The sequence below is a fragment of the Myxocyprinus asiaticus genome, chromosome 6 (genome assembly GCF_019703515.2).
Source record: "Myxocyprinus asiaticus isolate MX2 ecotype Aquarium Trade chromosome 6, UBuf_Myxa_2, whole genome shotgun sequence".
Classification (NCBI taxonomy): domain Eukaryota; kingdom Metazoa; phylum Chordata; class Actinopteri; order Cypriniformes; family Catostomidae; genus Myxocyprinus; species Myxocyprinus asiaticus.
The window spans coordinates 7,135,646-7,153,782 of record NC_059349.1 but is presented as its reverse complement, the minus strand read 5'-3'; the positions used below and the strand labels follow the sequence as shown (position 1 = coordinate 7,153,782).

General features: G+C 39.0%; 1 protein-coding gene across 3 annotated transcripts in view; it reads right to left on the bottom strand.

Moving 5' to 3' along the window:
• Window positions 1-697: 697 nt before the first annotated feature.
• Window positions 698-18,137, bottom strand: part of LOC127442929 (gastrula zinc finger protein XlCGF8.2DB-like) — a 42,325-nt gene continuing 24,885 nt past the window's right edge. The window contains exons 1-3 of one of the 3 annotated variants that reach the window (XM_051701328.1): window positions 17,027-17,126; window positions 6,089-6,217; window positions 698-2,876 (exon numbers count right to left, since the gene is read on the bottom strand). In XM_051701328.1, coding sequence (XP_051557288.1) covers window positions 1,849-2,876; window positions 6,089-6,200 — 1,140 coding nt within the window. In that variant the 5' untranslated portion in view covers window positions 6,201-6,217; window positions 17,027-17,126 and the 3' untranslated portion in view covers window positions 698-1,848. Of the gene's footprint in view, window positions 2,877-6,088; window positions 6,247-17,026; window positions 17,127-18,137 lie in introns of those variants that run through there. The other 2 variants (XM_051701326.1, XM_051701327.1) reach the window with 2 other exon arrangements.

The window sequence follows — 18,137 nt, the reverse complement described above, 5'->3', positions numbered from 1 at the left end:
ATTTTGTTCTGGACATCTGAGATAACATTGGATTATTCACCCAAGCAAGCTCACAGACAAGTAAAAATGGCTTACTTAAAGTGATCATTTCACTTTAGTAGACATACATTTTTCCACTGGAGTCGTATGGATTACTTTTACAATGACTGTCTTTGCTTTTTGGAGCTTTAAAGTGTTGATCACCATTCACTTGCACTGAATGGACCTACAGCACTGAGATTTCGTTATAAAAATTTGTTTGTGTTCTGCTGAAGAAAGTCATACACATCTGGGATGGCATGAGAGTGAGTAAATGATGAGGGAATATTTATTTTTGGGTCAACTATCCCTTTAAGTAAAACAGGGCTCATTTTGAAGAAAACAGCTTAAGGTAAGAGCAGATATAGAGTTTGTGGCAACTTAAGCCTCACACAAGCAGTTATTGAAGCAGAAATGAGACGTTTGTCTTCGATTTCTCACAGAGATCATATTCCACTTTGTGATTCTTTTGAATTCCTGAGAATGAGAGCTTTCATTTGATATATTTCACAACATTGCAAAATATTGTATTGTGAATACTGTATAGTGTTTCCCACATTTGGATACCAAACTCACTATCACAATTATTTGAGCCACTGGTAGGACTTACCCCAAATTATCTACCCCACTAATAAACTAATAACTAATAAAATTTGTCAATTCATCAACATCCAGGATATATTTTTAAAACTGGATAAATTGGCTTATTATATACAAAATGCATTGCAAAAATATGTCATCTTTAATCCGGATGTTTTTCACAGGTACACACCTGCAAAAAACATCCAGATTAAAAATGACATATTTTTGCCCAGTCTCCCCAAGATTAAAATCTTTATTACTGGTAATTTCATACATTATATTCAGCAAAATATACAATCAATCCAACATACTATACAAAACCTCATAAGAAAATACATTTAATGTTCCCCTTTTCAACCATAAACTACCACACGACCAAACCTTATTGTTTTTAATAAAACAATTTACAAAACAGCAAAGTCCCTTTAATACAACTCAGGTCACCATGTCTGTAATACCTCCAGGCAGTTATTTTTTAATGTAAGTACAGTTCCAATCTGTGTGAGCGAGGAAAGACTGAAATGTCTAATAGCAACTAGTTTTAGGATTAATTTTTCATATAAGAGTAATAAGTGAAACAATTTAAGGCTGAAAGTAGCTCCTAAACCCACAACATCTCAGAAGTCATCTTGAGGACTCCTAAAACCCTAAGAGTGATTGACAAACAATCCAAAGCATGGCTGCTGCCGACAATTCACATTGTAATCTAGACAATACAATAAACACACACACAGACACACAGAATATACATAAAGAATATATACACACAGCTTTCTGACAGAAGTGGAACCTGTCATGGTCTTCTATTGTTGAAGGTGTGACGTGTTGTGCATACTGAGATGCTATTTGGCTCATTACAATTGTACAGAAGGGTTATCTGAGTTACCGTAGCCTTTCTGGCCGCTCGAAACAGTCTGGCCATTCTCTGTTGACCTCTTTCATCAACAAGGCATTTCAATCCACAAAACTGTCACTTACTGGATGTTTCTGGAATCATTCTAAGTAAACTCGAGAATTCTGCGTGAAAATCCAGATCATCAGCAGTTACAGAAAAACTCAAACCAGCTCTTTTAAATGCATTCCTACCAATTGCCATATTTAGACTTACGATTTCTCCCATTAATTTGCGTAGGAAGGTCCACCTCATCCTCATAATAATGTCTCTCAACATCGGCATATTGTTAATGAATTAGTAATTGCCCAAAATAATTTCATTTCTTCTATAACAGTTAACACAATTTCACTCTTTTAGTCGTTAGAACACTGGTGTAATTTCTCTCTTGAATGACATTTCATATGAGCTCGTAGTGTTGCTTTTTTCCCGAAACTCTTCCCACACTGAAGGCATGTGAAAGGCTTCTCTCCAGTGTGAGTTCTTAGGTGGATTTTCAGATTTCCTTTATGTGTGAAACTCTTTCCACACTGAAGGCATGTAAAAGGCCTCTCTCCAGTGTGAGTTTTTAAGTGAATATTCAGACTTGGTTTATATGTGAAACTCTTTCCACACTGAGGGCATGTGAAAGGCTTTTCTCCAGTATGAATTCTCAAGTGATCCACAAGGGAATATTTATTGATGAAACTCTTGCCACACTGATGGCAAGTGAAAGGTCTTTCCCCTGTGTGAATTCTCATGTGATGTTTAAGGGAATTATTGTCTATTAAACTCCTTCCACACTGAAGACATGTGTATGGAGTCTCTCCAGTGTGAATTCTCATGTGCTCATTATAACTTTTGCGATGTGTGAAACTCTTTCCACACTGATGACATGAGTAAGGCTTCTCCCCAGTGTGAATTCTCATGTGCTCATTATAACTTTTGCGATGTGTGAAACTCTTTCCACACTGATGACATGAGTAAGGCTTTTCCCCAGTGTGAATTCTCATGTGGATATTAAGACTTGATTTATGTGTGAAACTCGTTTCACACTGGGGGCATGTGTAAGGCTTCTCTCCAGTGTGAATTCTCATGTGCCTTTCAAGGGTTCCTTTAACTAAGAAACTCTTTTCACACTGCTGACATTTGAAAGGTTTCTTTCCAGAGTGAATTCTCATGTGCTTTCTAAGGGCTACTTTATGTTTGAAATTCTTTCCACATTGAGGGCAGGTGAAAGAATGTTCTATTTGTATTATTTGAGTTTCTTTTCCTGAGTGTTTCTTTTCAGTCTGTGAGCAACAATAAGATTTTTTTCCAGTCATGAAATTATCAGGTTTCTGGTACTGATGCATCTCCTCCACTTCATTCAGTGCTTCACTTTCCTCTTTCAGCTTCATCAGGTCTAAAATAAAAACAAATTAGTCAATAAATACAAGAGGGATAAAACTGAAAAGGAGATAAAAGTGAATCACATAAATAGTACAAAGTAACTGAAGTATTTGTGATCTTTTTTTACTCAAGGTTTACTCTGTCATTCTCATATTAAGTGGCTCATTTTGGATTTCGTCCACCCCTCTGATTGAAAATGAATTGTGCCCTAGTTGGTAACTTCCGAGCAGCATCCACTTACACTGCTTTAAATCTGCACATGAAAAATGTCTCCTCACCTGCTAGAAGCCAGTAATGTTATGCCTTTAGCAGCGTTTCTGAATCCTGGAATAAAAACACCCCACAACTGGGATTTCTCCCTTATTTCACACACCCAATTCAGTTTATGGAGCATCTACGATTGAGCTGTGGCTTTCATCACGTGCATTAATTTAGGGAGGCATCCAAACTGTGCAGTGTTGGGGGTACTTTAGGACAGATGTCAGGAAACACTGGCATATAGCACTGTACAGTACAGGTCAAGCTTATCACTACTAGGCTTACTAAACAAAATACAAATACTGATTCATGAATAACCTGATGCAAATAATGGTGTTAATAATGGCACACAGAATAAATACTAACATACAGTAGAGAGTACATCATCACTGTGGGCGTGTTTGATATATGGTGATCTTTTACCTAAATAAACAGTGTTTCAATCCCAATACAACACTGATATATTGTCAACATTTACTCATTTCTTGTTCATCTGTATTGGACTTGCACAACGGCCGCAATGTGCTGTTTCTTTGTGGGCTGGTTAAGTAGTATTGTTGTCTGTAAGACACATTTTCGGTTCTCAAGTCAGTGGAAAACCGGTCAGAATCGGAATTGAGATCGTTCCTCAGACTCTCCGGCTAAACACTGGTTCTGGCACGAAAAGCAGTATGGTGGACAGATGTGTGTGTGTGTGTATGTGTGGCTTTTGAAACTAAAGTCTAACTGTTCAAGCCGTTCAACATTTCCCATCCCAACTTCATGTTTCAATAAGACCAAGAAAAACTGCGCCCGTCAAGGCACTTCACTGGGACTTTAAAGATAATGGATATTCATTATGTAAAACATGGACAGAAGTCATTGGATGTGGTCCAGCACATCACTGAAGTGGGAAAAAAATGTTTGTCTAGTCATCCAACAAGCAACTAGTAAGTTCAATATTTCTTGACATGTTGCTTTTAGAGGGATGACTTGGGAGACTTCTCTGAGAGCATTTAAGCATGCTGACAGCATATTGTGCTTTCACGTGGAGTTACTATCAGCACAGTAAACTCTGTGAAATCTCAATTCATACTTTTTCTTGAAAGCACTGCTTGTGTACAAATTCAATTTCAATCACTATCAGACTTTAAATCGCCTGCTCTGAGCAATGTTTCCGATTCTATGCATAGTCCACTATTACGGATAGGGTGGACTTAAGTTTAGACGTTACACTTCCATTGACGCATCCCATACACTGGGGTGCAGTGTATTTTACGCCTAGGCGTTCAGTGCTATCCTCCCACAATTAAACCGCCTTCGAATAACCTCACCATGACACTAGGGCTATAGGCTATTCAACAGCCGCTATTGCCATTCAACGTAACCACCGCATAGCCGCTGGGTGGAGCTCACAGTGAGCTTGTGGGTAATTTGGGTATTGCTAGGTAGCCAGGTATGTTGAGCTGGTGTTGCATGAATACTGCATGTGATTTGTTTGCTTTCTAAGACCGGTCAGTGTTAGTGAAACAAAGGAAGTTTAATGGAGTTGGTTTTTTTTTTGCTCGAGTAAACTGTCTGGCATTTTGTGCATGATCAAAACAATAGAGAGATTTGATTCTAGCACATTTTTCAGAAAAGGTCTGGTCCGTGCTGATTTTGCCCAACTGTTGAAAGAGCTTGCCGTCTTTAATAAACTTCACTTAGTACCAAATTACGAAAATTTTAAATATTTAGAGAACTGATGTGGTGGTTTGGAATCACAGATCAGACTGAAAGATAATAAACAAGAGATGCTCGTAATGGAACGAGAGTGACTGGCTTTGCAGCAAGAACGGTTTGAGTTGGAGTTAAGGCAGTTTCAACAAGAGTATCAGAAGGAGACGGAGAGAGATAAACTGGAAATACAGTTAATAGATAAAAGATTTGTCGGTAGGGCCCAGGAGGCCTATCCCAACCTTGAGGAACTGGTGTGAATCTTAAACATTCAATGGGACTGATGTGATTCTTCAGTTTTCATGGGAGTGATGTGATAAGAAGATGAATATTAGAGAAAGCAAACAAAACTACATTTATGTAATTTTTTTATTTTTTGCTTCTTTTGGGGAGGAGGAAGGAGAAGGGGCATATTATAGATAGAGTTTACTTCAGACACCACACTTCCATTTATACATCCATATTATTCCATTTATGGAGCTTACATGCCCGGATACAGGTAAAAAGGGGATGGTGTCAGAGAGGAGAAGAACGTGAGAGTGTGGCAGGAAGTCAGCCCTTGGAAGTGACACGGGAAAATTGGATTCATTGTGTGGTGGAGAACGGCAACCGGATTAGGGCTGCAACAAATGATTATTCTAATCGATTAATCTTTATTTTTTCAATTAATCAGATGAGCAATAAAAAAAAATTATACATTAAACAAATGATTAAGGGCGTAACAATTATTTCATGATTTGGTTTGATTCACAAATACGGAATACACGATTTGATACACAAGATACTTTACACAAAGCCCATAAACAATTGTTTGTTTTAAATTACTTTGACATATGCAACCCGTTCCCTTCCTGAAAACTTGAAGTACTGTACATTAAATTGAAAAATGATCCATGAACAAACTTCCCTGTTAAACATTTAAACAAACTAGTGTGTAAAGATGCTCTCTTACGATATTTAATTTGGTCAAAATAACCTATAAAGAATGCTTTTTTCATTTAAAAACCGAGGTGTATAAGCTCAGGTCAATGAGACCTACGATCAGTAAGTTCCAAATAGAAATACAAAACCTGTCCTAATTGAAAAAAACAATTTGACAAAAAGATCTAATCCAATATTTGTTAATAATATAGTATAATGAGATTTATAAGCAATTTTTAACAGGCTGGTCATTTTATTTTTACCAGGAACATCAAAAGTATAAAGTAAAAAAAAAAAAAAAGAAATAAATCTCCAGCAGTCATTAAATAAAAATCAAGAATGGGCACCAACCTTTTTGTTCAGTATCAGTATCTTCATTCTTCAGTCTGAATGGTTCTGAAATACTGACGTCTTCACTCTCCTCTTTAAACTCCTCTTTAACAATCTCCATCTTCAGTGGCATGTAATGCAGATTTCATTCTAAGGGACCGAGAGGATGAAAAAATTATCTGTTGCAACAAAAAAAAACTGCAATTATAAATGGACCTCTGAAGGACTCTGAGAACATTCTAGATTATATAATAATTGTGAATGGTTATAACAGTTTTTTTTTTTTTTTTTTTTACATTTCTATTAAGTGATGGCAATTATTTACATTTATGGACTACGAGCAACCTTAAACATCCAGAAAAACCCATAATATGATCACATTTTTCTGCAGATATTCAGGAACATGAAGCACAACATTTAAATTTTAAATTAAGCTTGTATTAACTAAAACAGTCATTCACAGGGGTACGTGTTAAACAAGGTTACTTTAAGGAATATTCCGGGTTCAACACAAGTTAAGCTCAATTGCCAGCACAATGCTAATTACCCCAAAAATGTAAAAAATAAATAAAATCACAAAAGTCTGGGTTCCAGTGAGGTACTTTCATTGTAAGTAAATAGGGCCAATCCATAAACATCAAAATACTCACAGTTTCAAAAGTATTGCCACAAAATGTAAACAATATGCGTGTTAACATGATTTTGTGATAAAATCGCTTGCTAACCTTTTCTGCGTCAAGTTATATCCAATTTTACAACTTTGTTGCTGATAGTGTAAAACCGTAAATCTTCCGTAAAAACAATGATTCAAACAACTTCACAGCTCAAATAACACTAGTTTTAACATTCATTTAAGTGCTTTTATAAAAGTATAAGTTTCACAAGTGTAAGCACCATTGACTTCTATTGTAAGTGCCTCACTGTAACCTCGGTTTTTGCTATTTTTAAAGAGGAGGAGGAACAAGTCGAAATTAATTTTTGTTGTAAATCAACATTATGCCACAAATGCTGTCGATTGAGCTTAACTTGTATTGAACCCAGAATATTCCTTTAAATGTCCATGAAACCCCAAAACACATTGAGATGTTAACAGATACACTGCCTGGCCAAAAAAAAAAAAAACGTTTGGATTTAAATAAGCAGATGCTTAAGAGCCTATGATTGGATCATTATTGCAGTGATTAATATGTTTCAGCTCGCAACAATTCTTTTAACACTAACTGATGCAGTGTGTTGCTTCTCAATTCTTAAACGACCACGTAGAAGACGTATCCCATGGTCATGGAAAAAATGTTACTGTGTTTCAGAAGGGGCAAAGAAAAAGAAAAGAAAACTGCACAAGGAGATTGCTGAAATCACTGGAATTGGGTTAATTGTGTCTAATGTTGTATTTCAAGCTTGTAAGACTTCTACAGTCCTTATTTAATTTCAAGTGAAATTCATAACTTGCACATCAGTCTTAGATTAATACTATACAGGACTACACTGGAAGAGCCGTATGTTCCACGCTGTAGATTCCAAAGAACCAGCTCACATTAGTCATTCTTTCATGAATCGAACTACACCGGAAGCGCCGTACATTTCGTGCAGTAGATTCAAAAGAACTGGCTCATATGAGTCACTTTCGTCAATTGAACTATACCGTAAGCGGCATATGTTTTGTGCTGTAGATTCAAAAGAGCACGCTCATAAGATTCATTTGTTTGGGATCAAAATACACTGATAAATCTGTGAGTTTTACACTGTAGACCTAGTAGAGGGCAGTGCTGCTGCTAAAATACGCTGCAGGAAACAGTGTATTTTAGTACGGTGTTCCATCTGCATCAGCGGAAAACTGATCAAGAGGAACCATTAACAGAACCGAAAGTCATGCAGATCATATGATTCTGGTATTTTGTAAAGAATGGAACCAGTTCTGAACAAGAACCGGTTCTCGGTTCCCGACCCTAGTCAGAACGGACTGCATGTTTGAGCATATTTGTTGACCAGCTGCAGTTCTGTTACTCTAGCGCTCCAGACATGAAGCAGCTGTTTATGAGAGGCTGTTCTGTTCAGACAGCACCCATCACATCTTCTCCACGTGCGTCTGATAAAAAAATAAATAAAAAAATAAAAGATTTGCGACACCTTGTTAAAAAAAAAAAAAAAAAAGACAATGATGAAAACCGAAAACTCAAAGTCTTGTCAACTCTTCTTGTGCTTTCTGTGAAGTTTCCGGGATTTACGCCTACATGGTTTACCGGTGTTACATCAACATGACAATGGAGTAGAAATACTTTACACAGACATGGTTAGTAAGAGATTTGATCGCACTAGAGTCATGTTAACATGCATTATGCTCAAGTATTGTGGCTTTATTTTTGAAAAACAGTGTGCACATTTAATGTTTTGTGTATCGGACACGTTTACTTTCATTGTATGTGCATCACTCCACGCAATTTTCTTTTTCTTTAAAAAAAATAAATGGGTTAAAATAATTTTTAGTAATCAACATGCCACAAATGCTGTCAATACAGTTTAACTTGTATTAAAACCCCAAACAATCCTTGCAAGAATATCTATGAATTATTGTAAAGTCTTAAAGCAATGCTGGTTTTGAAGGTAGTGTCTACTTTCTCACTAGAAAGTGCTGTTCTCACTTCATTCTCAAAAGTTTAAACAAATTATCCAAATCTTTTTACAGATTTGAAAACTGTTCTATCGGCTTCACTCTTCACACTTTTGTCCCATTATTGATATACAGTGCCCCAAAAACCAGGGCTCTACACTAACATTTTTGTTTACAAGCACTCGTGCCCCCAAGTGAAACATTTTAGGGGCACAGTAGGCTTGGGATTGATGCCTTTTTCACGCATCGATAATCGAAAGATCATCACCGGACGCGTCTGGCGGATGACATGCGTTCTGAAATTAGAAACAATTATTTATTTTCTATTAAATGTAAGCACACATCACCAATGCCCTGCGTCAACATTCTGAAGTGCCACGGAGCGCAACTCGCATAGTTTTCCATTAAATTAGACCCAAATCATTATCAAAAGGACAAAGATTATTTACTCTAGTATAACTGGATGAACGATTGTGAACATGTATATTTCACAGAGCCTATTTTCAGTTACAAGTATGTTGTTTTGGGGTTCGACAGCTTGAATGAATGACCTATTAAAGGCTTCTGTACACACAGTGAAATTGCATAACAAAAGTTGCCATTTATCATCGTTCAGTTTGCGCAGTTTCACAAACCTGCAAACTCAATGTCACTTTGTTCATTCTTGAAGTACAAAAACCTTAACTTTGGACTACTATCTCCTGCGCCACTTCATCTCCTCCTATCTGTGTGGTGTGTGTGATGCATGGTATATTGCCCTCTTGTGGTCTCCCAACGCTATTATGCCAGACTGTTAAACAGGGGCCTACTGAGACAATTGGAAAAGCAAGCAAATTGGGCTTCTAATTTAAATGTCTAATTATGAAAATATCGATGCCTCAAAAATATTTGATAAAATAACGCGCCAATCAATAATCAATATTTTATTACATCCCTAGGGCACAGTCAAACATTTAGGGGCACAGTCTTTTTTTGTGTGTGTATCACAGAGCATGTAGGAAAAAGGAACACCCTCTCACTTTCAACTGCTTTTGTTTTCAGCAAACTTAACATGTAAATATTTGTCTGAACATAAAGATTCAACAACTAAGACATAAACTGAACAAGTTTCACAGACATGTGACTAACAGAAATGCTATAATGTGTCCCTGAATGGGGGGGGGGCTCAAAAGTAACAGTCAGTATCTGGTGTGGCCACCAGCTGCATTAAGTACTGCAGTGCATCTCCTCCTCACGGACTGCACCAGTTTTGCCAGTTCTTGCTGTGAGATGTTACCCCACTCTTCCACCAAGGCACTTGCAAGTTCCCGGATATTTCTGGGGGGAATGGCCTGTCTGGAACCTGTTGGAAATATCCTCGTCACCCTCCAATCCAACAGGTTCCAGATGTGCTCAATGGGCTTGAGATCCGGGCTCTTTGCTGGCCGTGGCAGAACACTGACATTCCTGTCTTGCAGGAAATCACGCACAGAACGAGCAGTATGAATCAGAATCAGCTTTATTGCTAAGTATGCTTACACATACAAGGAAGTTGTCTTGGTGACAGGAGCTTCCAGTGCACAACAATACAAAAACAGCAGCAAGACATAGATAATAGTAAAAAATAATTATACACATACATAGTGCAAATCTAATACAAGAGCAAAATACAAATCTGTTATGTACAGTGCAAATTTTTATTAATTTTTTTCCCCTCAGAGGAATGAAATGGCAGAAGAGGTTGGATGTGTTGAATATATATATAAAAAAAGACTAAACTGCGTATTGCACATAGTTGTTGCTCAATGAGGCAATTTAACTGTTCATGAGATAGCCTGAGGAAAAAACTGTTCCTGTGCCTGACGGGTCTGGTGCTCAGAGCTCTGAAGAGTCAGCCAGAAGGCAACAGTTCAAAAAGGTAGTGGGCAGGGTGAGTGGGGGCCAGAGTGATTTTTCCAGACTTTTTCCTCACTCTGGAAGTGTATAGTTCTTGAAGGGGGGGCAGGGGGCAACCAATAATCCTCTCAGCAGTCCGAACCGTCCTTTGTAGTCTTCTGATGTCTGATTTCATAGCTGATCCAAACCAGACAGATACTGAAGTGCAGAGGACAGACTCAATGACTGCTGAGTAGAACTGTATCAGCAGCGCCTGTGGCAGGTTGAACTTCCTCAGCTGGCGAAGGAAGTACAACCTCTGCTAGGCCTTTTTCACAATGGAGTCAGTGTGTGTCTCCCACTTCAGGTCCTGTGAGATGGTAGTGCCCAGGAACCTGAATGACTCCACTGCTGCCACAGTGCTGTTTAGAATGGTGAGGGGGGACAGTGTTGGGGTGTAAAAAGTCCACAATCATCTCCACCGTTTTGAGCGTGTTCAGCTCAAGGTTGTTTTGACTGCACCAGACAGCCAGCTGTTCAACCTCCCTTCTGTATGCAGACTCATCATCATCTCGGATGAGGCCGATGGCAGTGGTGTCATCTGCAAACTTCAGGAGCTTGACAGAGGGGTCCTTGGCGGTGCAGTCATTGGTGTAGAGGGAGAAGAGTAGTGGGGAGAGCACACATCCCTGGGGGGCACCAGTGTTGATTGTACAGGTGCTGGAAGTGAGTTTCCCGTCTCACAAGCTGCTGCCTGTCCGTCAGAAAGCTGGTAAACCACAGACCGATAGATATGGGAACAGAGAGTTAGTGTAATTTATTCTGGAGTATAGCTGGGATGGTGGTGTTGAAAGCCGAACTGAAGTCCACAAAAAGGATCCTTGCATATGTCCCTGGTCTGTCCAGATGTTGCAGGATATGATGCAATCCCATGTTGACTGCATCATCCACAGACCTGTTTGCTCCAAGCAAACTGAAGGGGATCTAGAAAAGGTCCAGTGATGTTCTTCAGGTGGGCCAACACCAGTCTCAAATGATTTCTTGTATGGCTGGTGGCATTGTCATGCTGGAGGGTCATGTCAGGATAAGCCTGCAGGAAGGGTACCACATAAGAGAAGATGTCTTCCCTGTAACGCACAGCATTGAGATTGCCTGCAATGACAAGCTCAGTCCGATGATGCTGTGACACCACCCCAGACCATGACGGACGCTCCACCTCGATCCCGCTCCAGAATACAGGCCTCGGTGTAACGCTCATTCCTTCGACGATAAACGAGAGTCTGACCATCTCCCCTGGTGAGAGAAAACCGCGACTCGTCAGTGAAGTGCACTTTTTGCCAGTCATGTCTGGTCCAGCAAAGGTGGGTTTGTGCCCATAGGCGACGTTGTTGCCGATGATGTCTGGTAAGGACCTGCCTTACGACAGGCCTACAAGCCATCAGTCCAGCCTCTCTCAGCCTATTGCGGACAGTCTGTGCACTGATGGAGGGATTGTGCGTTCCTGGTGTAACTCGGGCAGTTGTTGTTGCCATCCTGTACTTGTCCCGCAAGAGTGATATTCGGATGTACCGATCCTATGCAGGCGTTGTTACACGTGGTCCACCACAGCGAGGACGATCAGTTGTCCTTCCTGTCTCCCTGTAGCGCTGTCTTAGGCGTCTCACAGTACGGACATTGCAATTTATTGCCCTGGCCACATCTGCAGTCCTCATGCCACCATGCAGCATGCCTAAGGCACGTTCACGCAGATGAGCAGGGACCCTGGGCATCTTTCTTTTGGTGTTTTTCAGAGTCAGTAGAAAGGTCTCTTTAGTGTCCTAAGTTTTTATAACTGTGACTTAAATTGCCGACCGTTTGTAAGCTGTTAATGTCTTAACCGTTCCACAAGTGCATGTTCATTAATTGTTTATGGTTCATTGAACAAGCATGGAAAACATTGTTTAAACCCTTTATAATAAAGATCTGTAAAGTTATTTGGATTTTTACAAAATTCTTTAAAATACAGTGTCCTGAAAAGGACAGTTTATATACACAAGCAGGCATTAAGAATTACTACAGATTTAAAAAACAAAAGATTCTTGATGCATGACAAAGGAATAAGTTATTATTTTGTTCAATTAACCTTACAGACAGCACAAAACTACATCAGCCTTGACCGGTCTCCTTTAAGCCAGAAAGCCACTAATAAACTAATAATATATTGATGACTGTATAGTACATTTACGCATTTGGCAGACACTTTTTTCCAAAGCGACTTACAGTGCCCTTATTACAGGGACAATCCCCCTGGAGCAACCTGGAGTTAAGTGCCTTGCTCAAGGACACAATGGTGGTGGCTGTGGGGATCAAACCAACAAATTTCTGCTTACCAGTTCAGTGCTTTAGTCCACTACACCACCACCACAGTAGAACTGTGTACTGGTCAGCGCTGCACTGTCTATTACTGTGACTATTGTCCTGTTTCAGCAATTATTTTACCATCTTGTACTGTTTGCACATGCACTTTATGTAGAAATATGTAGGTCTTTTAGTTCGGTGTAGTCTCATGTAGTTCTGTGTTTGTTTTATGTAGCACCATGGTCCTGGATGAACGTTGTTTCATTTCACTGTGTACTGTACTAGCTGTATATGGTTGAAATGACAATAAAAGCCACTTGACTTAATACTTCCATTTGCCATTAACAAACATATAGGAATTCTTAGTATTAGATCATCAACATTTAAATGTATTAAATCAAATTTTCATGACATTCATAACTACAGGTGCATCTCAATAAATTAGAATGTCGTGGAAAAGTTCATTTATTTCAGTAATTCAACTCAAATTGTGAAACTCGTGTATTAAATAAATTCAATGCACACAGACTGAAGTAGTTTAAGTCTTTGGTTCTTTTAATTGTGATGATTTTGGCTCACATTTAACAAAAACCCACCAATTCACTTTCTCAAAAAATTCATAAGACCAATAAAAAAAAAAAACATTTTTAGTGAATTGTTGGCCTTCTGGAAAGTATGTTCATTTACTGTATATGTACTCAATACTTGGTAGGGGCTCCTTTTTGCTTTAATTACCGCCTCAATTCAGCGTGGCATGGAGGTGATCAGTTTGTGGCAAGGCTGAGGTGGTATGGAAGCCCAGGTTTCTTTGACAGTGGCCTTCAGCTCATCTGCATTTTTTGGTCTCTTGTTTCTCATTTTCCTCTTGACAATACCCCATAGATTCTCTATGGGGTTCAGGTCTGGTGAGTTTGCTGGCCAGTCAAGCACACCAACACCATGGTCATTTAACCAACTTTTGGTGCTTTTGGCAGTGTGGGCAGGTGCCAAACCCTGCTGGAAAATGAAATCAGCATCTTTAAAAAGCTGGTCAGCAGAAGGAAGCATGAAGTGCTCCAAAATTTCTTGGTAAACGGGTGCAGTGACTTTGGTTTTCAAAAAACACAATGGACCAACACCAGCAGATGACATTGCACCCCAAATCATCACAGACTGTGGAAACTTAACACTGGACTTCAAGCAACTTGGGCTATGAGCTTCTCCACCCTTCCTCCAGACTCTAGGACCTTGGTTTCCAAATGAAATACAAAACTTGCTCTCATCTGAAAAGAGGACTTTGGACCACTGGGCAACAGTCCAGTTCTTCTTCTCCTTAGCCCAGGTAAGACGCCTCTGACGTTGTCTGTGGTTCAGGAGTGGCTTAACAAGAGGAATACGACAACTGTAGCCAAATTCCTTGACATGTCTGTGTGTGGTGGCTCTTGATGCCTTGACCCCAGCCTCAGTCCATTCCTTGTGAAGTTCACCCAAATTCTTGAATCGATTTTGCTTGACAATCCTCATAAGGCTGCGGTTCTCTCGGTTGGTTGTGCATCTTTTTCTTCCACACTTTTTCCTTCCACTCAACTTTCTGTTAACATGCTTGGATACAGCACTCTGTGAACAGCCAGCTTCTTTGGCAATGAATGTTTGTGGCTTACCCTCCTTGTGAAGGGTGTCAATGATTGTCTTCTGGACAACTGTCAGATCAGCAGTCTTCCCCATGATTGTGTAGCCTAGTGAACCAAACTGAGAGACCATTTTGAAGGCTCAGGAAACCTTTGCAGGTGTTTTGAGTTGATTAGCTGATTGGCATGTCACCATATTCTAATTTTTTGAGATAGTGAATTGGTGGGTTTTTGTTAAATGTGAGCCAAAATCATCACAATTAAAAGAACCAAAGACTTAAACTACTTCAGTCTGTGTGCATTGAATTTATTTAATACACAAGTTTCACAATTTGAGTTGAATTACTGAAAACTTTTCCATGACATTCTAATTTATTGAGACGCACCTGTATATGTATTTTCAGTTTTTAATTTCTGTTAAGCGATGTATAGTGCAATAATGCTTAATGTTAAGCAGACACGCTAGGTTGTTGACAGGCTGTTGTTGGGCCTCATGTATTCAGATAGAAGACAAAGGCAGGCCTAACAGTCATAAAAAACATTCCTCAAGCCCCCTCCTAAGTCAGATGTTGTACTGATAAAAATCGCGCCAAATCAAACAAAGGGAGTCCAAAACAGACTACAGATCCATGAAGCCTTGCCCTCTAAAGGATCGAGCTCTCAACTCCTACTGGATGAGGCACACAACAGAACGTCCCTCAAACATGACATCATCAGGACTTCAAATAATTCTGAAATGCTTCCAAAGTGGCTTCCAGCGACTTAGTTCACCGAACACGGACGTAGCTTTTTGCTGCTCTCCGGTGCAGCCTCGTGGCATAAGGAAGTAATGTCCGACTTGAAACTGTAGCCATACAATCTCCATCTCGCTGGATGAGTTGAGATTACTCTGGGTTCAACCGAACACTCTAACGGATCCGAAGGAGACCGCCAAGCAATTCGCATCTTCATCCGTTGGCCTACAGAAGTGAAGAGATTAAAGATTTCTCTTCCATCTTCAATCAAGTCGACATTTCTGAGTTCTCCGCCAGCCCGCCGAGAATCAACAGCCGTACCACCCTCTGAGAATCAACAGCCGTACTGGCCGCCGACAATCAACAGCCGTACTGGCCGCCGACAGCGCGAGGAAACGAACTCTCGTCATCACACGAGCCTCAAGGAACCGGGTCAAAGTTAAATGACGGAGGAAAACACATTCTACCTGTGTCCTCATGCGATTCAAGTAAGAGGTTTACGTCTGGGCAGAGATAGAATATTATAGCGTGTTATTCTTGTGTTTCAAGGTTTTTGCTTGTACAGTTTACGGACCGCCATGTCCGCTCATTATTAATACTCAGGGTATTAATTATCATGAATTTGTTTTGCTGTATTGTGGTCCAACCAAATTGGATTGTTGTGCATTTTCGCCATCGCGGGTGAGACAGCAACTGAGTTCATCCATTAGAGTCAAATAACACAGGACTTTTACGAGCCCCGCTCGTAAAACCGCATCTCTGAGTGATGAACACGGCTGCTTTATATCCAGCTATCGCGAAATCAGCTTTCGGGCTGTCACTTAATAATCTCTCTCTCTCTCTCTCTCACTGACACTGACACACACACACACACACACACACACACACACACACACACACACACCTTATGTGTTATAGGATTATTTTGATTTCCATATCTAATCATATCACCGTTTAGTTTGTAGTTGTAAGTCGGAAGTTTATTGACTGCATTGTATTAATTATTAATTGATATTACTGCATAAATAAACTTTGTTTATATTACAAAGAGAAGTGTTTTGGTTCGTTTTGCATACGCCTGTGTCATGCTGACGGGATGTCAGTGCTCGGATTCAAACCTTCATTCATTGTTTTTTTTCCCGAAAATCGATATTCTTCGGATGTCAATTTTCCTAAGAAAACAATCTAATATTGAGACTGTTTTAATATTCGGTTATTAGTCCCTGATTTCAGGGTGGTGCCCCGTCAATGTTAATCCTTATTAATATTCTATTGAATTTTGATAATTGATAATTATCTTTGATTGAATTTGAATGATCAATAAGCTAGTGTTAATTTTAATTAATGTTTCATCGACGTTAACAATTAACGATTATCTTTGATAACTGTTGATTTAAAGGATTAAAAAAAGCTAACATTGATTCTCATCAATGTTCTATTGATTTTAATAATTAATAATTATCTTTGATAATTATTAATTATTGCTAATAACCAAACTTGCTCCTAAACGTAGCACACTTCATTTACTGGAGCCCCATATGAGGTTTTAATGAGTTAGATTCAATTAATTAATTTAAATATTGATTAATAACTACAGAAATAATTATTAATTATTTCTGATAGTAACACTGATCTAAACAACCAGTAAAGCCCTACACTGTCAAGAGTGTGCGTTGCTTTTCTATGGCTTTTGGAATCATTTTTCTTGGTGACTGAAAAATACATACGAAATATACAATACATATCAGGAAACTGTTTATGAAAAAAAAGGGAAAACCATGGACTGTGTGTGTGGGGGGGGTTTCACACTTTTACGCACGGTGTGCAGTCGACAAAGAACTCTGCTTTTGGACCCGCAATCTGATCCACCCTCCACAGCTTCAGTCACCATCACTGAGGGTTTGGAGAACACAAGCTCCGACTGCATTTTTTCTTCATTAAACCCACTGTTCAACAGCACATCCAGGGGGTTCTTGCATGTCATTCAAGCCGAGATGAGCCACCCTCCCTGGCTTCGCTCACTGCGAGTTAGACACTGAAGCACACGCTCTCAATGCACTGACTTCCCGGCTTGAGGCAGTGGCTAAAGGCCCTGGGTGATTGGCAGAGCAAAAGCTCTGAAAAATGTCAATTTGCATTTGCATGGGGGAAAAAAATGAACAGAAGCATCTTAATTGTATGTTAAAGTTTATTTCCAATGCAACATTTCAAATTGCGATGTTATTTTCACATTGTTTATAAAATGCATAAATGTAAATTGAATGCATTATTATATCCAAAAAATAAAAATCAAAAAATGATATCTTCATGTATATATTGGTTTGTGTGGTATTTTTTACATTGAAATATAAAAAATTTGTGTGTTTTGAACCACTTTGATAATTAGTTTACAGAGTTACTACAAGTGGTCTATTGGCGCCTCCAAGTGACCTTTTTTTGGAAGTACACTTACATAAATCATTATGGAACAAAGAGTTTTTGTCATATCAAATGTGTCAGATTGTGTCAGACCTTCATCAGACATGTGGCTTTGTATCAGATGTTTTGGGGCACTGTGCATAGTCTTGCATATTTAAAAAGTATTTTATAAATAATATTTGCAGTCACTATTCAAAATATATAACAAATTTCGAAGTTTCTACTTTCAAATGAGCCCAAGTTTGGGTTTGTAGACCAAAGGATTCAAGAACTCGAAGAGTTTTACTTTGGATGTGTCATTTTCAAGCTCATGCACAAAAAGAGGCCGGATGTTAAGGTTAATTTCTTGTTTAATGAAGGATGGAAAACATATGAAAAATGTAATATCTGACCATATTGCATGTAAATCGGTTAACTTTTTTTTTTTTTTTTCACCCAATTTGGAATGCCCAATTCCCAGTGTGCTTTTTAAGTCCTTGTGGTCACGTAGTGATTCGCCTCAATCCGCCTCA